This window comes from Acomys minous (genome assembly GCF_964271855.1).
Source record: "Acomys minous genome assembly, chromosome: 11".
NCBI lineage: Eukaryota > Metazoa > Chordata > Mammalia > Rodentia > Muridae > Acomys > Acomys minous.
Window position 1 is genome coordinate 21,318,682 of NC_140492.1, and position 23,541 is coordinate 21,342,222.

At 36.2% G+C, this 23,541-nt stretch overlaps 1 protein-coding gene across 1 annotated transcript in view; it reads left to right on the plus strand.

Annotated features, from left to right (window-relative positions):
• LIPI (lipase I) overlaps nucleotides 1-23,541 on the plus strand; it is a 32,839-nt gene that overhangs the window by 8,252 nt on the left and 1,046 nt on the right. The window contains exons 5-9 of the mRNA XM_084801651.1: nucleotides 3,075-3,164; nucleotides 4,125-4,292; nucleotides 6,496-6,600; nucleotides 8,806-8,917; nucleotides 13,778-13,954. Coding sequence (XP_084657777.1) covers nucleotides 3,075-3,164; nucleotides 4,125-4,292; nucleotides 6,496-6,600; nucleotides 8,806-8,917; nucleotides 13,778-13,954 — 652 coding nt within the window. The remainder of the gene's footprint in view (nucleotides 1-3,074; nucleotides 3,165-4,124; nucleotides 4,293-6,495; nucleotides 6,601-8,805; nucleotides 8,918-13,777; nucleotides 13,955-23,541) is intronic.

Sequence of the window (23,541 nt, forward strand, 5' to 3'; positions counted from 1 at the left end):
TTGGAGGAACCAGGCCACCAGGGAGATAGAAACAAATGAGAACAAATACAATGACATAAAATGTATGAAAAGCTATAAAAGACAATTACTTTATATGATAACTGAACAATTATGAATTAGGGATGTCAATTTCAAAAACTTAAAAAGCCATGTCTGATGTGCACACTTTCTAGAAATCAAGGAGTGAATGGTCTAATGTAGAGGGTTTTAAATCCAGCAACATGACTACTCGGGGTGGAATACAGACATGCCCTTAGCACACACCTTTAGTCCTTCTGGCTAGAATAGAAACAAGTCCTTAGTACACATCTTTAATCTCAAACAATGAAAGTAAAGTTAGTTTGTAGAAGGAAGCACCCAACTTTGAAAGTGATGCCTAACTGAAGGGCAGACAAAGTGACAAACTAGAGAAAGATTTGAGCAAATAAGTCATAATAGACTATGCTCAACTCTCACAAAGAGAGAGAGGAAAAAGATGTGACTGAGGAGGAGAGTAGTGCAGAGGGCGAGGAGGTAGTTTTACCAGGAGAACTGTATAGAGACAGGTCAAAAAGAAAACAAGCCAGATGGCAGTGAAGGCAGAACAAGCGAGAAAATGAGGAACCAGAATACTAGCAAAGCAGGCTAGAGTTAGAGGCCAAGCAGAGCAATTCATTCAGAAGCCGAAAGGAGCCAGTTTGAACCAGCTAGCCTGAATTCAGAAAGAGCTAGAAAGAGTGAGATTATTAGGCAATAAGTCTCCGAGGCTGGAAACATTCTAGGCCTACATTAGATTGTATGGAGGTTAGAAGTTTTCAGGACTACACTTAGGTTAGGAGACAGAGGTAATAAGCCTCCAAGAAGACAATTAAATCAGGCAAATAAAAGTTACGCTTACAGAGAGATGTAAGCTTACAGACTGGCTTGCCTCCATATGATAATGGCATGGCTGCCTCAAGAACCGTTTGTGAGTTCATAATAAATGCCTACTGCTTCTCCCTGATAGCTGAGTAGCGCTGTTGTTTTAGTCCTAATTCGTTGGCAGATGGGAGATCTGTCCCAACTGGTGCTTCTTGCTGTTTAGATTTCATGTTGAACAAAGACACACAGAGGTTTCAGCAGTTCCTCCAAACAGCTGACTTTTTTCTTCGGCAGTGGTTCTCACCCTTCCTAATACTGAGACCCTTGAATACAGTTCTTCACGTTGTGGTGATCCCCAAACATAAATTTATTTTCATTGCTACGTCATAACTTTAATTTTGCTACTCTTATTATTTGTAATGTACATATCTGTGTTTTTCTGGTGGTATTAGGCAACCCCTGTGAAAGTCATCTGACTCCCAGAGGGGTGGTGACCCACATGTTAAGAATCATTATTTTAGGGTCACATTTAAAATACTGGCATCCTTTCCTTAAATTCAACAAAGTGAATAAGTTGTGGTGATAAGTAAGGGATTCTTCGCTGCTTCAGTGACATCACATGCTTCTATGGAGTCTGAGGACTTGTAATGAAGTAATGTGAGGTGGCCTTCATCTTTACACATTGGAATCCTTTTATCTGCTCTATGTGGCACATGTCCAGTATTGCCATGGGTCTGTACCATATTATGGCACATTCCTGGATTCTGCTGTACCCTCTACCTAAATCAAGTTGCTGCATCTTGAACTATACCCAGACATTAACAGCTATCTGACGAATGCACTAACATGAAGTTGCTGGTACCCTAAGCTAAAGTATTTCAATCCTACCTGGCAGCCAGATTTTATATGTAAGTAGAGTCCCAAGACTGCATGTGGCCTTGCCATTCTTGGCCCTGCTTCCCCATCCATAACATCTAACAGCATGAGCACTTGTGATCACAACCTGTGGATCCTGGGATGGAGAGCAAGGCAGGAACACCCTGGAGGATGGAGACCTCAGGCAGAGAGTAAGCACAGAGAAGAACAGACTCTTAGGAGTCACGCTTCCTTGAGACAGCTTGTTTACTTGAGAGAACAAAGGCTATTTAAGCCTTTTGGGGAGTGAAGGAGAGTGTATGTATATCACTGGCCAGGGCCAGGCTCCTGAGGATGCCTCATATGCATAAGTAGGGATTTTAGATATTGCTGGACATAATTTTATGAGAAGAGGAAGTTCACCCTGGATGCCAGGTTACATGAGCTCCTCCAAGGGACAAGGATGGGGGCTGTGTGGGCTGGGGTATACCAGGCTCAGAGCATGAGGGGAGGGAGTAAAGATTCTATCCTGGTCCTGTTCATCTCATGACGAGATTTCATGGATTTGGATAAGTCTTGTCCCCACCCCTTGCTCTGGACTGGCTCTCATTGGCCCCACATGACCTCATAATTTTTCCTCTTTGGTGATTCTTATTCATTATATCTTAGTCAGTTTCTCTGTGGAGCCAAATCTGCTCCCAGATACCCCACTGACTCACTCTCTTCTGCCCTTCACTTATCCATTTAAGTTGTCAGGCTTTTCAGTGAGACATTTTCTAGCCAAACTACATTAAATATGTTTCCAGTTTTAGATTCCACTATAAAAAGTCTGCAAGGACTATCCTTGCCAGATGTTTTCCCCTCCATTGCATTTACTGTTGACAAATAGTTCTTTTAGTTTCTCTTATAATTTTCTCTACCACACAGCACTTTCAGTACAAATATTTTCCTCTTTTTGTCTCTCAAAGAAACATGACTGGCTTATAGTAAGCAGACAAATGATAAATGTGCAAAAGTATTAACACACTTTTCATGAGAATTAAATTTGAAGAAGCAGTACCAAAAAACCCTGCTATTTTTGAAATGTTCCTGTGTATTGTAGCTTATGTCCGTAATCTTATAATTTAGGAGCTAAAATAAAAATGATTATTCTGTAACCTAACCAGGCTTAGGTTACATGGTGGAGGGGAGAAGGAAAAAGGAAATATGGAGGGAAGGGTTGGTGGAGACAGAATAAACTGACAAACATAGAACTTGGCATCTATCTTTGATTCAAACTTCCAAAGAGCAAGTTTAATGGATTTTTAGCAAATTTTGTTACATATAGTCGCTCAAACAAATTTAAAGGCTTCATTATTTCATGGGTGTTTTCTTCCTAGGGTTAGGCATTCTACAGCCATTGGGACATATTGACTTTTATCCAAATGGAGGAAAACAGCAGCCAGGTTGTCCTACATCAATTCTTTCAGGTATATTAAAAGTATTTTATTCTTTTTTAATTGAAAATAGATTTTTCATACAATGTATTCTTATTATAGTTACACATGATTTAATATGATATGAGAAATTAATTGACATTTTGTTTTCTTAATCTGTGGGAAAATATTTTGAAATCAGAATTTCTGCTTATGACTTAGGGGAGTTATTGGCAAGAGATAATCGAAATGGGTACCACTCAATATACAAAGGTTACTAGCATATGCAACATATGATCATGGATGAAACCTGTTTTGTGTGTTTTAACAATTTAGTTCACCATCTTAATGATGAAGAGGAATTTAAGTCATATAGAAAAACACATATAGCCAAAGCATTCTAGAATATGCTAAAACTCCAGTTTGATCCCAAGATTTAGCACTTACGATTAACATAGCACAAATTTTTTTTCATCTCTGGCCTCTTGGTTGCCCCATACATAGAATGATGCATGGCTTCTGAGTGTGGAATCTCGCTCAGTAAGCACCATCACAGGTTAGTCCATGATTAAATGCCACTGTGACTAGAGAAGTTTGAACCACAGGAAGGATAGAGGAAAGATTTGGGAAAGAGAAATGAGGTAAGTGAGTTTTAACACCACCAGCCTCCATAGCCATATTTGTCACAGGATCAAAATTTTAAAGGTATCGAATTAGAAGGGGGAAATGCTATAAATGTAAAGATTGTTGCAGTGTGTTTGTGTAGCCTGTTAAACATAACATCTATGCTTTATGGCTTTTTTATTTTATGAAAATGCTTACTAACTCCATGAAAAATTCATACCCAATTTAAGATGTTAATGGGACTCTTTAATAGGTTAAGATATTGTGTTCAATGCTTTGTATGTATAAGAAACACATAATTTAATAAAACTTAATGACCAGTTCTCTAATTCACTTATATTTGATTCTCTGTATTTATAATTGTTTCTGCTTGTTTTTCTCGTCCATAAGGAATGAGTTACATTAAATGTGACCACCAGAGAGCAATTTATTTGTTCCTTGCTGCCTTTGAAACAAGCTGCAATTTTGTTTCATTTCCTTGTCGCTCCTACAAAGATTACCAGGGTGGTTTATGTGTGGACTGTGGGACCCTGTATAAAGACTCCTGCCCTAGACTTGGTGAGAGAAGTTGTTGTATTTATAACATTTTTTTTTTGGAGACAAGTAACATCTTTGCAGTAGTATTTTAGGCTGGAAACAAAAGTGTGCTTCGTATTAATTTGCAAATATTTTATGCTGTTCAGAAAAATTATTAATGGTGGTAATGACAGAATCAGAGTATACATTCTTTGACATATTGGTTAAAGAACTTTCTCTCTTCTCTTCTTGTGCTCAGAGGTGGAACTTGTGTGTTCCTTGTTCTTTGAGAGTTTGTCATGGTTTGTTGTTGTTGTTGTTGTTGGTTTCATAGGAAGTTGTAGGCACAAATGAAGAGGTGTGGGCCCTAGCTAGCTTTCCATTTGCTCTCTGCAGGTTGTCCAGAATTAAATGTGGTTCATGCCTTGCATTTCAGTAAAACTTAGCAAGGGCAGTTGTTTTGGCAGCTTTTGAAAATGAAAACCTATCTATGGAGAACAAAGAAGATACATAGAACCCGTGTGAAGATGGGTTAAGTGGGAGGAGATACAGAGGATAATGCGGGGTATAATGCAATGTATATTCTCTTAGTTAGGTTTTATTGTTGTGAAGAGACACCATGACCACAGCGACTACTATAAAGGAAAGCATTTAATTAGGGCTTGCTTACAGTTCAGAGGGTTAGTGCATTATTGTCAAGGAGGGAGGCATGGTGGCATGCAGGCCATGGTGCTGGAGAAATAGCCGAGAGTTCTACACCTGCATCAGCGGGCAGCAGAAGGAGAGAGTGACACTGGGCCTGGCTTGAGCCTTTGAATCCTCGAAGCCTCAGAAACACACTTCATCCGACAATATTACACCTACTTCAACAAGGCTACACCTCCTAGTAGTGCCACTCACTATGAGCCTATGGGAGTCATTTTTATTCAAATCACCAAATTTGTATTATGTATATGGATGAAATTGTGAAGGAATAAAAATAAGTATGCAAGCAAACAGCAGCAGCAGCAGCAACAACAACAACAACAACAAAAAAAAAAAAAAAAAAAAAAGGAAAAAAGAAAAAGAGGACTTAAAAGAATTCCAGAGACAGTTCAGTATTTTCCAGAGAGAAATTCAGTTCTCAGCATGTTACAAGCATAATGATATCGTGTTAGTATCATGGAAGGATTTTCCAGAAATGTTTGCAAAGCTAAGGTGCTCTAGGAATAGAAGCGGATTAAGACTGAAATGAATACAGTGCAACCAACTTTATTCAGCCTTACAAACCACATACAGAGCATCTCTAATTTGTCTAGGAGTTGTCAAACATACGTTTGCATAGATTTCAACTGTTCACAAGACATAATTGGGGGATTTATTTACTTTAGATATCCAAAGGATATTGCTTTTCTGGTGGTATTGTTTCTCCATGTGTGATTCAAGTCAACTATATAGATTGCTTAAGAACATGAGATTAAGCTAGAGTTAAAAATTCTAAAATTTAGCTGAGTGTGGTGCCACACGCCTGTAATCCTAGTGCTTGGGGAGGCAAAGGTAGGTAGATCTCTGTGAGTAAAATGTGCATCTGGTCTATAAAGTGAGTCCAGGATAGCCAAACCTACACAGAGAAGCCCTGTCTCAAAAAAACAAAAACAAAAACAAAAGCCAAGCAAACAAAAAATCTAAAATTTCCATTAAGTATTCTGTCTACCATAAACAAATTTAAAAGTTTTTGATGTAGAAGTAAAAAGGCACCTAGATATATTTAACATATGACTATTTAATATTTTGTATGTACATATATATATAAGAAATACATTCAAAACAGGATTTATACGTATTTATTTTATGTATATGTTTATGTTTATTATACTATAACACAATATTATATATGTAGGTTTTATTCTTAGAGCTAAGTTATATGATCAAATTTTATGCAACATATTTATTCTGGTGAATTTACTAAAAAGAGTTATATATAAAGTTCTAAATTTATAATATAGTATGAAAACAGACAAAAGTGGATCTCAGTCATTCAGATTACATTAAGTTCTCATAAGACCTTTGCAGAGTAAAGTGATACTTTATGACTCTTGAATATAAGAGTTACTTTGAAAATAAATGTAAAGTATCTTACATATTTTAAGGTATCTTTTAGTCTATATTTGACCACGTACATTGATATTTAAAAACTTTAGTGACTTGAAACGTTTGTGTGCTCTTTGACAGAAATTTAATTGTCTTTTTCTTTCTCAACTCTTAGGTAATCAAGCAAAGCTATGGAAAGAAGGTTTGAATAAGAGGACTGAAGGATGGCCTCTTAGGACTATAGCATATTTGGATACGAGTAGCGAACATCCGTTCTGTAGTAAGTTCCTCATATTTAAATAATGAACCATTATATACAAGCGTATGCTATTTTGGAATAACTGAAACCATGGTTATAATGGATGTTTAAGTATGATCTTTTCATTGTTTGTAAACCTGTAAGTGAAGAATCAAGTTACTTGCTCACAGATACAATGGTTAGATAGGTACAAGAAGCCAGACAATGACAACCATGGGAGACAAGATTAGAAAGACTCGGAGTCAACATTCCTAAGCAGCTGGTTTATCCACTCACACTAGCTCCATTTAATTTTTAATTCTAGTTGGGTATGCTTCTTGCACTTACATCTCCATGTTTTTGATGTTCTTTTCCTCTTCATTACATTTTTCTTCTGCTCCTTGCTTCACCCTTTCTACGTTCAGCTTTCTACGTATACATCTCAACTTCAACATCTTTCACTTCTTTTCGTTGTTAATTTTTTCATTGCTAAAACATATCCTACTGATGACTTTTCAGCAATGAATCCTTTGGGCCAATTATTTTTTAAGCTTTATTTTTTTTTTTAAATTTAAGCTCACATATTTTAAAATATGAGCCCCTTTTGTTTTGGATTAGCATATCTCTGCATGTATCTAACTGAGGTATAATATCTCCAAAGAACTTACATGATATATAGTTATTTAACCACACTGTAAATCCTCAACAGCCAATGTAATTGATGATTAAAGTTGTTAAGCAAATTTAGCTGTATATATTAACAGGTAATTAAGAGACCTTATAATACTTAAATACATTTCTGAGAAACAAAGTGTTGTTTAATTGGTTCGTATTATGCTTCTCTTTGATTTTAGGTTTGCAGAGAAGTTAGAATTTAGTATTGATTTATGCAAATTATAACCATATCTAGATTGTCTGGCAGGATCTTATTCTTCAAAAACCTCACTCAGATTAAAAAAAATTTTTGGTCATACTGAATGAGTTAACCCAGAAGCAGAAAGACTCACAGCGTATATACTCACTTACAATTGGACAGTAGCACAAGAGGCATGTCCCATGAAAGTCTTCACCTACCAGGAGATTGGTATAGATGTGAGGACATCCTATTAGGACTCTAGATGATTGAAGTGTGGGAGAATGGAGAAATAGAAAGATCCAGGGAGATCCTAGAAACCTACAGGAAGAACATCAGGACAGGCAGAACTTAGCCCAGGGGGATCTGCTCAAACTTCTGCACCAATCATGGACAATACATGCAGTAAACAGTGAACCCCTACTAAGATCTAGCCTATGGACAGGACATTCTCCACACTTGAGTGGAGAGTGGGAACTGACTCTGACACAAACTCTGGTTCTCCATATTTGACCACTTCCCCTGGGTGGGGAGGCCTGGTAGCACTCAGAGAAAGGATAGGCAGGCTACCAAGTTGAGACTTAATAGCATATGATCATACAGTGGAGGAGGAGGTCCCCCTAAGTCACTGACATAGGGGAGGGGAATAGGGTGAAAGCAGGAGGGAGGGAGGAATGGGTGAATACAAGGGATGGGATAACAATTGAGATGTTATGAATATGAATAAATTAATTAAATAAAAAGAAAGAAAGAAAAAAAGAGTAACAATCACAGAGTTGAATAACTGGATTGTATCTTTTTACATCTCAGCAGTAGAGCTTAAGAATTTCAAATGTCCTATATCCTTCCAACATTGACTGGCTCTTGTAAACATTTCAAATTTTATCCTTTCCAAACTGTGGTTTTAGTGTACAATTCTCCAGGGACTAAAAAATAAAGACCCTGTGTTGAAATAAAATAAAATAAATTCTATAAAGACATGAGCCCTAGTATGTTGACCAAACTTCAGGGCAGGCTCCACTCTGGAATATTTGGCCAACTTACTCTGTACCTAATGAGGAGAGAAAAAGTAGAGAACTGAAAAGTTGATTGGGTAAGGAAGTAAGGGTGGAGACGATGGATATGGGAGTTGGGGAATAAAAATGAAGATGATCAAAATGAAGATGTCTTTATATTTCTCAAAGAATTAAGAATATATTTTAGAAATAACCTGACATAAAGAAAAATGTATTATCCTTTGATAAAATTATTTTATGTGAATATTTTTATTTGCATATAAAATATGGAACTCTGCTAATATACCATGATGGGTTGGGTGTATATTTGCATATGTAGCAAAACAATATAAAATTTGATATAAAATATGAATAACATTTTGCATTTTTATTTTGTAGCCTATTATTTTGTTATCAGTATAGTTGCTTTGAATGAAACTATGAGGAATGGCTCAATTTCATTTAGTTTATTAAATAGGCTTGGGGAATCTGAATACCCCAAGCTCTATATGTAAGTACCATTTATTATTTACTTCTTTGATAAATCAAATGTTTGCTTATTTGCATATCTATGAATGGTTCAGTAGAAAATTCAGAATGAATTTTTTATATAAAGAGGATTTATATTGATAGCATTCTATATGCCATGTTCCACTCTTTAATTCTATAGGATGATAATGAATATGAATTCGATAGCTCATGGTTACAAATTTAGAGGAATGGGAAAAGTCATTTTTGTCATATTTTTACTCTTAATTCCATTGTCAATTACTCCTTCTAACCATCTTGCTTGCTTACTTTCTCTAGTTTTTAGGCAATATCATTTTCACAGTTTTGTAAATAAAAATCTGGTGCCATCAGTCAATGATAATATGACACAAATTTAACATTTAGAGAACTTTGATTCACATAACCCACAAATATATTTTTAAAGAATCTTTTTCCTCCATTTCAAATTAACTTCTTACATATCTATAACTGAATATGCACATTTCTAAAGTTATATAATCTTTAAGCACATTCTCAGCTCAAGTTTGCTGAACTTCTATTTATCTCTTAGATAAATTATTAAATATAAAAAAGCAAATCTTCACTTAAGGAAAAGAATGATATAAAGATGATTTTTTTAACTGAAATTATAGTTTCTAGTGTGATGGTTTAAGGTTCCAGAAAGGCATTAAATAGTGAAACTCTTTTTATGTCAGGTTGCTAAGTAAGTAATAAACTTTATTTGGCTACTGATAGGCTCTAAATTGGCTTCAACTTTGACCTGTTATTGCTAGAGCCACAATTTCCATCTCCAGCGTTTACTATTGTCACAAGTAGCAGTAATTTTTAGTCTCTAAGGGGTCTTGGATTGGAGCATATTGTGCCATACAGATTATGTCAGTGAGAAAGAAAATCCTGCATGACTAGATGCAAGTTTAGTTGTCAATCAATGGTAACAATCTCCTTAACAGTACAGTGCTATTAGCATTTAATTAAAAGTCTTCAATGACATAAGATATAATTCACAGCCATATCTTATAGTAGATGTGAGTTGTGGCATAGAAGAAATATTTAAAATTTTTGGATTCATGAATAAGATCACAGAAAAAAAGTTTATATTGGCAAAATACAGAAAATCTTCAAGATGAAATAAGACTAAAAACTCCCATCACGGATGCTATGATCATTCTCAGAGATGAAATCATGGGTCAACATTAGTTAAGTAAAAAAAAAAAATGAGATAAATATTTTCATATTGCATTCTATAATTATACCTTTAAAATTAGTAAGAATCATTGCAGATAAGTTGGTGATGGCATGAAAATGGGAATATAAAAGTAATTCTTTCCTCTTTTTACCTTTTTTCATTGACTCAAGAAGATATAAAACATATCATAGAAGAATTTTGAACTAAATTCCTTACTTCTGTCAAAACCTATATTTTCATTAAGAGAACTTTTCAATTCCTTTTCAACAAAGCTTAGGCACTGATTATATAGTATATGTTGTAATATGAAATACTATTTAGTATATAGATTTATTAAATTATATAATTTTCTATATTTATATACACACACATCATCTGTCATTTATTTTTCTCAGAAATATGCTGCTAGCTATTGAATTAATTCACGTACCCAGCACGTAATTTAAGACTAAACATATTCAGATGTTTTAAGCACATCTGTGCACTTAAACTCAAAAGGTGATATTGTAGAGAATGAAATCGCTCACCACCGGTAGAAGCCAGTGCATAGATGAATCCGAGTGGTGAGTTTCATGATAGATTAGTGCTTAATATGCTGTGGGAAGGTGGAGAAGGAACAAATACATGTGAAAGTAATGCAATCCTGCAAGCAAATTAGGAGAAGTTGCATTCACAGCTAACCTCATAAACAGCACCCTTGACACAGCTGTTGCAGTTTTTTCCCCAGTAGGTAAAGAGAGGTCTTCTGATTTATTTGCAAGCACAGTAAACAGTGACATATAGTTAAGCACTGTAGATGGTGACATATTTTACTCATAATGGATTTAGTAGACAAAGGGATAACACAATGAGAAAATATATATTTTTTGTAGTAATTCCACATAAGCTTGGCTGTTGCTTTTCTATTAAAGTTATTTGTCACTCGAACTTTTACTCAAATACTAGAAGAATCAGAGGAAGCAGAAGCAGGGTGTGATCATGTGGTGGGGGAGGAGGTCCCTTTCTGTCACAGGTCTAGGGGAGGGGAATAGGGTAAAAAAGGGAGGGTGGGGAACTGGAGGATTCAAGTGAAGGCATAACAATTGGGATGCAATCTGAATAAATTAATTAAAAAAGAATATTAAGAGGCCATGCATTTCCATTTCAAGAACTGAAGCAGGAATACTTGCTCTTCATACAAAATGCACAAATTATACAGAGAAAAATTGGGATAACCTCTAGGACTATTATATTTGGGAATGATGAACTTAATATTTTCATTATAACCACTCTGTATCTCCCTCCTCTTCCTATAGCTCTTCCTCTTCCTCTTCTTGTCATCCAGCCCACCTCTAATTATACAAGGTCTATGAGCATTGGACTTTTTCAAAGTTTTTTCTTAGTAAATTAGGTCTTCACTGGAAACGCATGGGCTCTTGATTTTCATACTTATTTTTATGGTATGGTCATTTTTTCAATATTACTAAAAAGCACTCAATTGAATAACAGGATGTGAAATGTAATGTTTTATCAACATAGGATTTTATTGTTATATATTATGAATATGCATATGTATAGTGTGAGGGAGGGTACACATGCTACATCATGCATGTGGGGTCCACGTGCATGTCAGTGGACAATTCTTGGGTATTGAGTCTCGGTTTCTATTATGTGGGTTCTGTGATTAAAACTCAGGTAGGTTGTCAGGTTTGGCAGCCTTCACCCACTAAACTGTATCACCAGACCTCATAGTAGGCTTTTGAATATTAGATTGTACGGGATATGAGTATTAATTATTCAGGTAAAAGAAATTCCTCAGATGAGTAATAGTGAGATTAAAAGAAAATTGAAAGTCTTCAGAGACCGCTACTGTCATATCTGAGTAATAGACAAAGGGACCTAGACAAGCTCAGTGGAATAAAAACAAGGACCAAGAAGAGATCTTCTAGAAGTTTTAAGGCTTCCAAATCTAAGTGTGATTTGTTGAATGACTAATCCAAAGTGTGAAATTGAGAAAAGTAAACCAGTCTAGCATGAATTCAAATTTTGAACTGTTGATCCTCTAAAATGTTTTAAAAATCCATTCCATACCAAATCATCTTACATGGAGTAGAGTGATAAATAGACAGTGTTCAATTTAATCATTCAATAACAGGTAAAACATGCTAAGCATTGAAGTTTATTTTTTTAAAAAAAATTAGATGACTGTCTTTAAATTTTTTTCAGACTAGTGAAGGAGATATAATTTAAATGAATAATAAAGGCCAAATTGTGATATCCATCATTAATCCAGACAGATTTAATGATTGCTTATGCTGAAGCAATCTGAACATAAGGGACAGGAAAGGGTAAGGAGAGAGAGAGAGAGAGAGAGAGAGAGAGAGAGAGAGAGAGAGAGAGAGAGAGAGAGAGAGAGAAGAGAAGAGAAGAGAAGAGAAGAGAGAAGGAAAGAGAAGAGAAGAGAAGAGAAGAGAAGAGAGAAGGGAAGAGATATGCGAACCTCTTGATATGAGAATCCAGGCCGTTGGAACCCAGGAAGATGGGAATTTGTAGGTGACATTCCTATTTGTGTTGTAGTAACTCTAAGAAATCTGCATACATTCTTTGAAACACACTTGAGATATGTCCAGTGAAATCATATTCTGGGGAAAAGAGAGTAACCCTGTTAGGGAAAGAGCAGATGGGTGAATTTTGCAAGGAATTGTGACATTCTTTACAGAGGCTAAGCTTTGTGAAGAATATAAGAGATAATAGTCCAAGGACAGGTCAGGGTTGTTAGGAAATGCCAGTGGCTCCGAGTGCTACTCCCTGTTCTAAATGGACCTTTGCTCCAGTGCTATTTCATGCAAAACAGATTGTTCTTTCATGAAGATTTGCCCATCCTTGCTTTTTTCCCCCTTCCTTCCTTTTCCCTTCCTCCCTATTTACTTATTTCTTCCTCTTTCTTCTGACCCAATTCCTGTGATTCCTATAGCCGACTTCGCTTATAGCCTTAATTTTAGCCACAAAGAGATGGCAGTCAAAAACAGGCTCAGTTTTGCTTAGATTTTGTCATGACCATAATGATTGGATTTATCTTGTACATTCTTACTTCTCGTACATAGAGATGTAGGATTGCAGGACGAACCAATACACAGAATTTACAAATATGGTTTTACATAGCCCAGCATTAACTAATAGCTGTGTGAATTCTAAAAGCCATTTGTATGTTTTTTCTTACCTTTAAAATGGCTATTCTTCTACTAAAAAGGAAATCGCTGGCGAAATAAGGTCTGGTCCTGGTATATGCGTGAAGCCCTGATGCTCTCCTTGATACACTGATAGTGAGAATGAAATTATTCCTATAAAATATTACTTTTACTTTTTATTTTAAGTCTCAGTATTTTGTTGTTATTTTCTTTAAGGAAAAATCATTATAAAAGTGCTAGAGAATAATAACATTTATCATTTCAACTCCTCATCGATCGAAGGAACTCTGATGACTGAAGAATGACCTGCAAGGTTAACTACAGGATAAATAATCTTGGAGAAAGTATACTCTCCACATGTGTATATATCCTTGCTGTTATTTCCTTCCAACTTGTCTGACCTCTTCCACATTAAATTGTCTCCTGTTTTCTTCTAATTATTATTACAGTAATTTAAATTTTTGTTTAACTTATGAATATACTAAGCATATCAAGTTTTTCTGCTTAGGAAGAGCAAGCCATTTGATAAACTTCGTGAAGTCAAGATTCTTGCCCAGTTTGCAAGTGATATTCAGAATGTTTCATGCATTTACATGACCTATTTTCATTACTCAAATACTCGGTGTACCACATGCCAGTACAGAGTCCAGAGTCTCAAGTTGAAATCACTCACATATCCAGAAAGGTAGGAAATCTGAATTTTGATTACAATATTTTGTCATTGTATTGAAAATCTTCGTTTAGTTTTGGTTAAGAATTTACGTGTTCAAATATTGCTTAATTTTATTACACAAGGATCTTAAATGTTTAAAAATGTTATGAAATGCATTATTTGGTATTGAGTGATACTTATGACAGCTCAAAGTCACATTATCTAAGCAAGAGAAAAAACACAAATGCACATAATTTTATAAGGCATTACAAACATGGGGAGTTCAAGCAATATATCCCTTAATGGCTTATCAATGGTTTCTTTTACCTTGAAGTTCAACAATAATTTTATTAGAGTTTAAGAGAAAAAGAACAGGGATGGCAAGCTGTAAATAATCTTGGCATCTTGAATGAGGATTAAGATGCAGAAGTGGAAAAGAAGAGAGAAACGATGCTTTTTGGGTTAAGGTATATTACAAGGATTTAAGTAAGACTCCTGCACCACTGAAAAAGTTAGGCATCCTTCTATGCAACTGTGATATAAGCTCTTCAGGAAGTGACAAGGGGACTTGCTGTGGCGTTCTGACTAGCTACAATAAACAGGGCAGTAATCTCCAACTTCAGTAAAGAAGTTATCTCAAAGAAATAAAGTAGAAAATCATAAGGAACTATAACAACAGAGTCTCTGGCCTCTGCATGTGCATGCATAGGTACCTGCACCACCCATACATACATGTATTTCTCCTATGTATCCCACCCATATGCTCATGATAAATGAAATGGTTTGTGAGCTGACTGTAATCTTTTTAGTTGATTGTAATATTTCTGCTTTCATTCACCTTTTATCCATGTATATAGGTATGCATTTAATTTGAATTCCTAATTATCTTTTATAAAAGTGCTGTAGAGAAGATATGTATTTAGAAAGTAAAAACAAAAAGCAATATATGATAATATATGTGTGTACAGTGATATATAATGCTTGTATTTGTATGTATAAGTGCATGTATACATGTGTGTGTGTGTGTGTGTGTGTGTGTGTGTGTATTTATACTTTAGGTATTATTCTTCAAGTATCATTCACATTTTGTTGAAGACAGGCTTTCTCACTGGCCTCACAATTATGAGACCAAGGTATCTGTCTTTCTCTCCTTTCAAATGTTGAAATGATAAGAAAGTGGCATTGTGCCTGTCTTTTTATGTGAGTGCTAGGGATCCAATTCAGGTCCCTATGCTTGTGTTACTGATTGGTCCATTTAGATGCATTCTACATCCATAGAGGAATGTTGAGAAATTAATTTAAATGCAAATCATCTTATAATTTCAGGATAATATACACATTCAAAAATCACTAAAATGCTGCTATAGGAACAAAAGGCAGTTTCATTGTCCCTGTGGTTGAAATGGATGCAAAAACATAAAAATCAATAGGCATACCAGCAAGAACATTTAATACCATTATTCTTTACAAATGCATGATTGGAGTGGGATATCATAACATGAAAGGGCAACGTTGTAGTTTCTATCTACACCTGATTTTATATTTAGTTTTATAATAAAAAGCATGTCCACTAATTAATAAATTTATTAATTAATTGCAGATCTCTAGGAAAATTATTTCATATATAATGTTTCTACTAAGTGATAATTATTGATGGTTTCTGTTTTTGCACCACTATTTTATCAGCTGATGTTTATGCACATACTGTTGTGCCACACTCATTCATGAGTTAAGTAAGAAATAGAGCAAAGCCATTAAATATGTGCTCCAGTGCATTAAACACAAATGCCTGGGATTTTCTTTTCCAAAACCTAAACTGTGGGTATGTCATGATAATTTACCAGATTTATAAAATGTGTTTGTAATCCTTTGGACTCAAAAAATGAAAATCTAAAATACATTTTGTGGATATTTAATGACACTTTTTAACATCATCTTCTGGGCAGAGAGACAGCAACGCTAACAGGAGCTTGGATGAAAGTATGCTTTGCTTAATTTCCTAGAAAATTGCTGTAACCCTCCAGAAGCATTTGCTCTTTAGATCTGTGTACACAAGAAATACACACTCTCATGAGCACTCACGGTGCCAAGCTGTGGCAGATTTGACTTAGAAAGGATATGATGCCTTATGACCCACCTCAATCTGCAAACCCTTGATAAGTAATTATAGCTCCAGATATGGTTTCTTAGAGATCACACAGAGCCTTCTCCCAGCAACTCCCAGTAAACAAGATCTTAGACTTGAGGGACTAAGAAATTTATAAATGAGAGGAATGACTTTGGATGACTCCTGGAAAAAAATCTTTGATTGAAGCTACTTTTAAAAGCTTAATACTAAAAATTTCTTTTTGGTCTATATTTGTATGGGTATTTAGTAATATTTTAGTTACTACCTGAAACAAAATTTAGAATATGCTGCTGTAGTGGATGTAACATGTTTTTGTTTTGAACCCAAGTGTGGTGTGGGGAATAGACTTGTGAGAGATCAGGTGATGTTTATCCACTAGGAGATGAACCGCCTCGTGTGAGGGCTTGGTTTTTGCCAGCTGAAACACATCTTAATACATATTCTGAGAGGATATATATGTATGTATGTATGTATGTATGTATGTATGTATGTATGTATATGTACGTACATACGTACGTATGTATGTATGTATCTACACACACATATGCATGTTCAAAACAGGAGATAGGGGCTTTTTGGGTCTTGGTATTGTTTGACTGTTTATTGCTCCACTTCAGGAGCTTCTAGAGAGAACCATTCCAGAATGCTTCTGAGTTCCGAGTTATCACTGCTGTTCCAGGTTCCAGCAGCAACTTTGGTTAAATTGCTGGTCTGCTGAAATCTTGCTGACTATGCCAGGGGTATCGCTCCCAGAAGTCCATAAAGGTCTTCTTCTCCAGTTCCCATTAACCTCTTTTCTCCCCTATCTAGGGTAGGTGGGTTGGAAGGGAGGTATAAGCATTAAAGAACCTCAAATAAAGTAGGTTTGGAAAGGTTGAAGCCTACAGGTGGCACCCAATGTGCTTTGGGCATAGGGGTAACTTAGCTTCTAATGTTGTGGAGGAAGTTACAGGTTTTGTAAATATAGAGATGGTGTTTCAGCGTGTCGCCAAAATCACAGCTCCTGTTGCAAAGTTCTTTCTTGCTTTATACCCTGAGGGAATTTTTTGTTTTTGTTTTTTCAGTCTTTTTTACATTTTTAGAAAGATTGGAAGAAAGACCGATAAGATACAAAAATGGGAAGGGTCGGTAAATCCGTCATTCTGGAAAGGATTGCAGTATTGGCTGTACAATTAGGGAATTTCCAAGTGGAGGTTGAAGCATTTGGAAAGTAAAAAGCACCACTGGTAAAGGGAAAACACCTGGTAACTGAGAGCCAGCATTTCCCACAACTGCTGCCCTATCCTGCTCTATGAGCCAGGTGTCCAGAGCACCAGCACATGGAAGGGGGCAGAGAAAAACGGGAAGCCAGAGATGCGGTAAAGACTCTAGAGGAACGGGAAAGCACACAGGCCAAAAGGCGTTTGGAGACAAATGCTCCAGTAGAGGAATCTCTAGGGCTACACAGACACCATCAGCTTTTCCAGTCTTTGTGCAACATGCTGCTCACTAGTTTATTGGTTCTTTGGTTTTCAGCTCAATCTCCAATCCTCTGCTGCTGTGGCTGGCTCATAGTTTTCCTGATATTATATACATAGGATTATTGGACATTATAAATGTGGCATTTTGCACTTAGCTGTTGTCTATACAGTGAAGGTTATTGATAAAGAGTATTTTTTTTTGTAAAAGTATTATGTAACTTACTCAGCCACTCACCTTACCACTTAAAGACATATGTTATAGTTTTAGTTTTAGTTTTTATTAATGAACTTGTACTTACATATGGACTTTTAGGTGGTGCCATTTATATTGGATAGATACCTAAAGGCTGGACTGTTGAATCATAGGATGTGCCTTAGACATTGAGAAACAGCCCAACTGTTTTTCATAAGCAGCAACATGTTTTGCATTTTGAACAGCAGTATGTGCATATTGCTCTTCTGGCAAGGGGACCTTCACCATTGTCTTAGTTTCTCCATATTACCATGATATACCTCATGACTAAGGCCATTTATTAAAAAAAAAAGTATTTATGTGGGGTTTGCACTTCCAAAGGGATAGGAGTCTGCCAACACAGTGGGAATGAGCACCCCTGCAGGCAGACAGGATGTTGCTAGAGCAGCATCCTAATCCACAAACAGGAAGCAGAGAACATACTGGGGATGGAATAAGACTTCTGAAGCCTTGTGCCTGCTCTACGGACACTCCATCCCCAACAAGGCCACACCGCCTACTCCTTACCAAACAACCACCTTGGGAACCAAGTATTCAAATGTCTGAGGCCTATGGGGGACATCCCCTTCAAAGCACCACCACTAGGTTGGTTTTTGGTTTTGTGTTCTTATTGCTGCTTGACTGGTCTCTTGGTTTCCATTTCTAGTTTTTCTTATACAGGTCTGCAAATACAGCTTGTTCTTTATTTGCCTTTCCCAAGTGGCAATGATGAGGTCATCTCTGATCCTGAATTTGGACATTTACACACTTAACTAAATAAGATAGTGTAGGTTAATTCTAGATTTGGTGTTTTATTTTCTGTTTGCCCCATTGGTTCTGTGCTCAATTTTTCTCAGTAGCTTTTTCTATATTTAGAAGTTATGTAACTTCATTGCTTCTTTATGTGTATTTATGAATGATTCATTTGGAGTTTATATTTTAATATTTTGTTTATAGCAATTTTTCTTCAAGTGATTTTTTAACACTTTATGTTCTTCAGTGATACTTTTTGTGTCCTTGTTGGCAAGCACTTTCTTTTCAAATGTTCTGCCTAAACAGTTAATCTATAAAAGATATAAGAATGGTTATAATGTATATGTTTGTGTGTGCATGTAGTTTATGTGCATGTAGCATATATATATATATGTGTGTGTGTGTATATATCTTCAGGTGTGAATGCATGTATTTGTTATGTGTGTGCATGTATCTTGTAAAGGCCACAGACATTTTCGTTAGTCAATTAAAATTTGTTTTGAAACCTTGTTTTCCATTGTATCACACGGATTCAGTTGCATGGATATAACAGCAAGTTCTAGAGACTGGCCATCTCTTCCCACTCCTATCCCAGCCAGCCATCATGGATTACAGACTTCCACTTGAATTTTTCATGGGAGCCGGAGTTCAAAGTTAGTTCCTCACGCTTCCACAGAAAGATCTCCAAGTGGAGCTTTTTCTCAGCCCCGTCTTTAGATGATTTTGTTGATAGGAGCATGTTTTCACCTGGTTTAACTTTCTTTTTTTTTATTAGTTTATTCAGATTACACCTCAATTGTTATCCCCTTGCTTGTCTCCTCCCATTCCTCCCTCCCTCTCTCACCCTATTCCCCTACCCTAGGTCTGTGACAGAAGGGGACCTCCTCCCCCATCATATGGTCCACAGCCTATCAAGTCTCATTGTGGTAGCCTTCCTATTCTTTCTCTGAGTGCCAGCAGGCCTCCCCACTAAGGGGAAGTGATCAAATATGCGGCCCCAGAGTTCATGTCAGAATCAGTCCCCGCTTTCCACACAACTGTGGAGAATGTCCTGTCCCCTAGCTAGATCTCAGTAGTGGTTCAATATTTACTGCAGGTGCAGTAGTTTGAGCAGACTCCACTGGGTCCAGATCTGCCTGGCACGATGTTCCTTATGTAGGTTTCTAGGATCCTCTGTGTCCTTCTATTTCTCCATTCTCCCATGCTTCTCTCACCTAGAGTCCCAATAGGAGGTCTCTGTATCTATCCCAAACTCCTGGTAAGTGAAGACTTTCAGGGGATATCCTTGTTGGGCTAGTGTCCAATTATAAGTGAGTAGACACCGTGTGAGTCTTTCTGAGTTTGTGTTAAATCACTCAGTATGATCATTTCTAGTTCTAGCCGTTTGCCCACAAGTTTCAGAATTTCCTCTTTTTAGTGGTTTCCATACACATTTTTGTATTGTGGGAGAATTATTATTTGGAAAATTCTTTATCCTGAAAGATAATTTTTTCTGGGTATAGAATTTCAGTGTGGCAAATTTTACTTTCAGTATTTTTTAAAGGTTAGTATGTTGTCTGTTGCTTGATTATGTTGATAAATCTACTGCTATACTTTTTCTCTAAAAATGGCAACTTATTTTCTTTGTATAATCAAAATTTTTTCTGACTTGCTATAATTAGAATATAATATGCCTAATAATTTTACTCACACATCTTATAATATTATTAGAAAGTATTAATGATAATATTATACAATAGTATATTTAAAGCATGAAAGCTAAAATAATCATGCTAGTCTATGAAATGATTACACAAATGAATTATGATCTTTGAAATCCATCACCTTTGGACCTGCAAAGTAATAGTTTGTTCTTTTTGTTTTTTATGATTTCATTTAAATCTCCAAGTAAGTCTTAAATTTGTTTTTGCTTCTGTATCACTTTTCTATACTCTTTTGGGATTCCAATTTCAGTTGTGATATCAACTGAAAACGACAAGTGACAATAATGTTAGGCACATACTCTCATAACAAAGCTGGGTGATACAAGGCAGTAGGAGGGAAAGAGTCCCGAGAGCATGCAAAAGCGTCAAAGACAATCCCTCCTTCCATTCTTAAATGCCCCACAAGAACACCAAGCTATACATCCATAACATATTTACATGACCTAGATCAGACCCATATAGGCTCCTTGATTGTCACTTCAGTCTCTGTGAGGCCCTATAAGCCCTCTTGGTTGATTCTGTGGGCTGAGTTCTTGTGACGTCCTCAACCCCTCTTGCTCCTTCAGTTCTTCCTCCTCCTCTTCTTCAGGGTTCCCCTGGCTCTGCCTAGAGTTTGGTGGTGAGGCTCTGCATCTTCTTTCATCCATTTCTGGATGAAGCCACTCTGATGACAGTTAGCCCTGGTACCTGGCTAGTGTGGCCTGCACTTGAACATGGCTTGTAAATGTTTTTATACATGCAAATTTTACATAAGTATCTTTGAGGTTGATTGTGGTTCTTCTCTTCCCTGGGAGGCTGAAGTCTCTGCTTCTCCTAGGTAGGGGAAGCAGAAGACAAGGTGTAGAGTGCAGAAGGTCATAAGCACGATGGAAATCACGTACTTTAGGAACCTCTTCAGGGAGGTAGTTCAACTTTAATCAGGGAGAACAGAGGCTATATAGCCCTTAGGGGGAGCGTGGGAAGCTTCTAGAATAGGTTTACATAATTTGTTGAAACCAGGCACTTTAAGGATGCTTGTTTTGCTTTTGGCAGCAAGCTTCTATCATATGAAGAAGAACACAGTGCCTAATTTTCCTTTAGGTGAAGGGACGGTAGAGCTAGCTGTGTCAAGGGCCATATATCTTTTTTCTTTCTTTTTAAAAATATATTTTATTAATTTATTCATATCACATCTCAATTGTTCTCATATCCCTTGTATCCTCCCATTCCTCCCTCCCTCCCATTGTCCCCTTATTCCCCTCCCCTATGACTGTGACTGAGGGGGACTTCCTCCCCCTGTATATGCTCATAGAGACAAGGGCCATATATCAAATGTGGTTAGAAGCATCTTTGTCTAAACATGCTCTCCAGATGGAGTCAGGCAGAGAGCTGGGGGCCCTGCTGGGAGGATTCCTACCCTAATGCTGAGCTCAGAATTACTATCAGGACAGGGAGGACTACAACCTCACACAGCAGGGTCCTTTCAACAACTGGGTTTCAAGAAGCTATTAAATTATATTTGGACAGGTGTTCTTCAGAAGTCCTGATTCTATGGTATACTAAGCAGACCTGGAAAAGTATTTAACCTAGGCTTATTTGCTTCCACCCTTTAAGCATAATTTATCTAGCTAGTGATCCATAAGTCATGAACTTCTTCTTTTCTAGTGGTTAGGTTTAGGTAAATTTCTATCTCTGTATTAATGCTTAAAATCTTTCTTTCTCTAAACTCTAAGTCAGTTTACGAAATAATATTAGAAAAGAGGATGTAATGTGTCATGCAGAAGTCTCAGTAATATTTTTAAAGAAAGAAAATGTATTTCTTATAGTTTGTTATGCTATATATGGTTTGCAGTTATAAACTAGATTGGATTTAACTTTAGATATCTTAGACTTTCATTGCTATTAAACTTTATGTTATAACATGTAATATTTTCATTGTATTAATATGTAATAAGAAACTATTAGAAATATGATATTCAATGTGTATGCTGAAATTAAAAAAATATAAAATCTTTCTTCTGGGACATTTAATGAATAAACATTTTCTTTGAAATAGTAGTGTGTTCATCATAAATAAGGACCTATTAATTTTATTCAATAAACATTTTAAAATTAGAGTCATGACAACAAAAATAGATGACTATTCACAACGTAAAATAAAAGAAAACCCTATTGCATTATGCATATTGTCAAAATTTAAGGTTGTCAGGCCTTACCCAACTGCTTAATCTCTTCTTATAATGTTGTACATGCTTTATAAAGTAAGGGCTATTTAATATGACATATACTCTATATGTTAACAACGTAAATCGATGGCGATTAGCTTGTGAGCTTCTTTCAATTCTAAATAATGAAACAAGACATCCTACCTTTGTTCGTTTATTTGGGGCATAGAATCTGGAAAAGCAATGTGTAGCAAAGGTAACTTTCTCCTTTGTAGGTCTGGCATATTTTTAATATAAAAAGGGTATAAAATTGCGGCACAAGAATGTCAAGTATTGAAGGCATATTCATACATAAGTATAACAGAAATGAGCAAGAATTGGTGTTTTTGAGAAACTAGATATCTTCCATCAAATTTTCTTTAGTTTTTAATTTAAAAAATTCATTTCACATGTATATGTATTTTGCTTACATGGGTAACCTGTACCTGCACATTCCAGCAGCAGGAATCCAATGACCTGGAACTGTCTCTAACTGCAATGTGGTTGCTGAGAATTAGCCCCCATGATCCTTTGGGAGAGTAGCGAGTGCTTTTGACTGCTGAGTCATCTCCAGTTTCTAGAGACACAGATTATGATTTCTATAACATAATGAAAGCTGCCTCTGCCAACATCTGAAACTTTTTATAGTATTTGGTGTAGTACTGTTTCACAATTTTAGTGTAACAATGTGAAAATGAAAGTTGTAAGCAGCCTTCATTATTTCAAATGGAAAGTACCCTCTATTAATTTTTATAATGATCATTGTTTATATTTTATATGAAAATATAAATTTATTTCTTGTAAAACTCATGCAATTTAAATGAAATATTCTTTTTTTTATTTGAGATAGGAGTTTTCTGTGTAGCCATGGCTGTCTTAGACTCACTTTGTAGACCAGGCTTGCCTCAAAACTCACAGTGATCCTCCTGCCTCTGCCTTCTTGAGTCCTAGTCCCTGAACAGGCTAGAAGAGTCCCGGGATAGAACAGAATTTCTAAAGTGAATTCAAGACCAACCTGAGCTCTATAATAAGACATGGTTAAGCAAGCAAACAAACAAAAAACACCCAGTAGCATTTCCACCATGCTCAGAGGTAGGGAGCCATGTAACTCTGGAGCCTTTCAGATAAAAGTAAGATAAACTATATGGTTGACCGGATAGA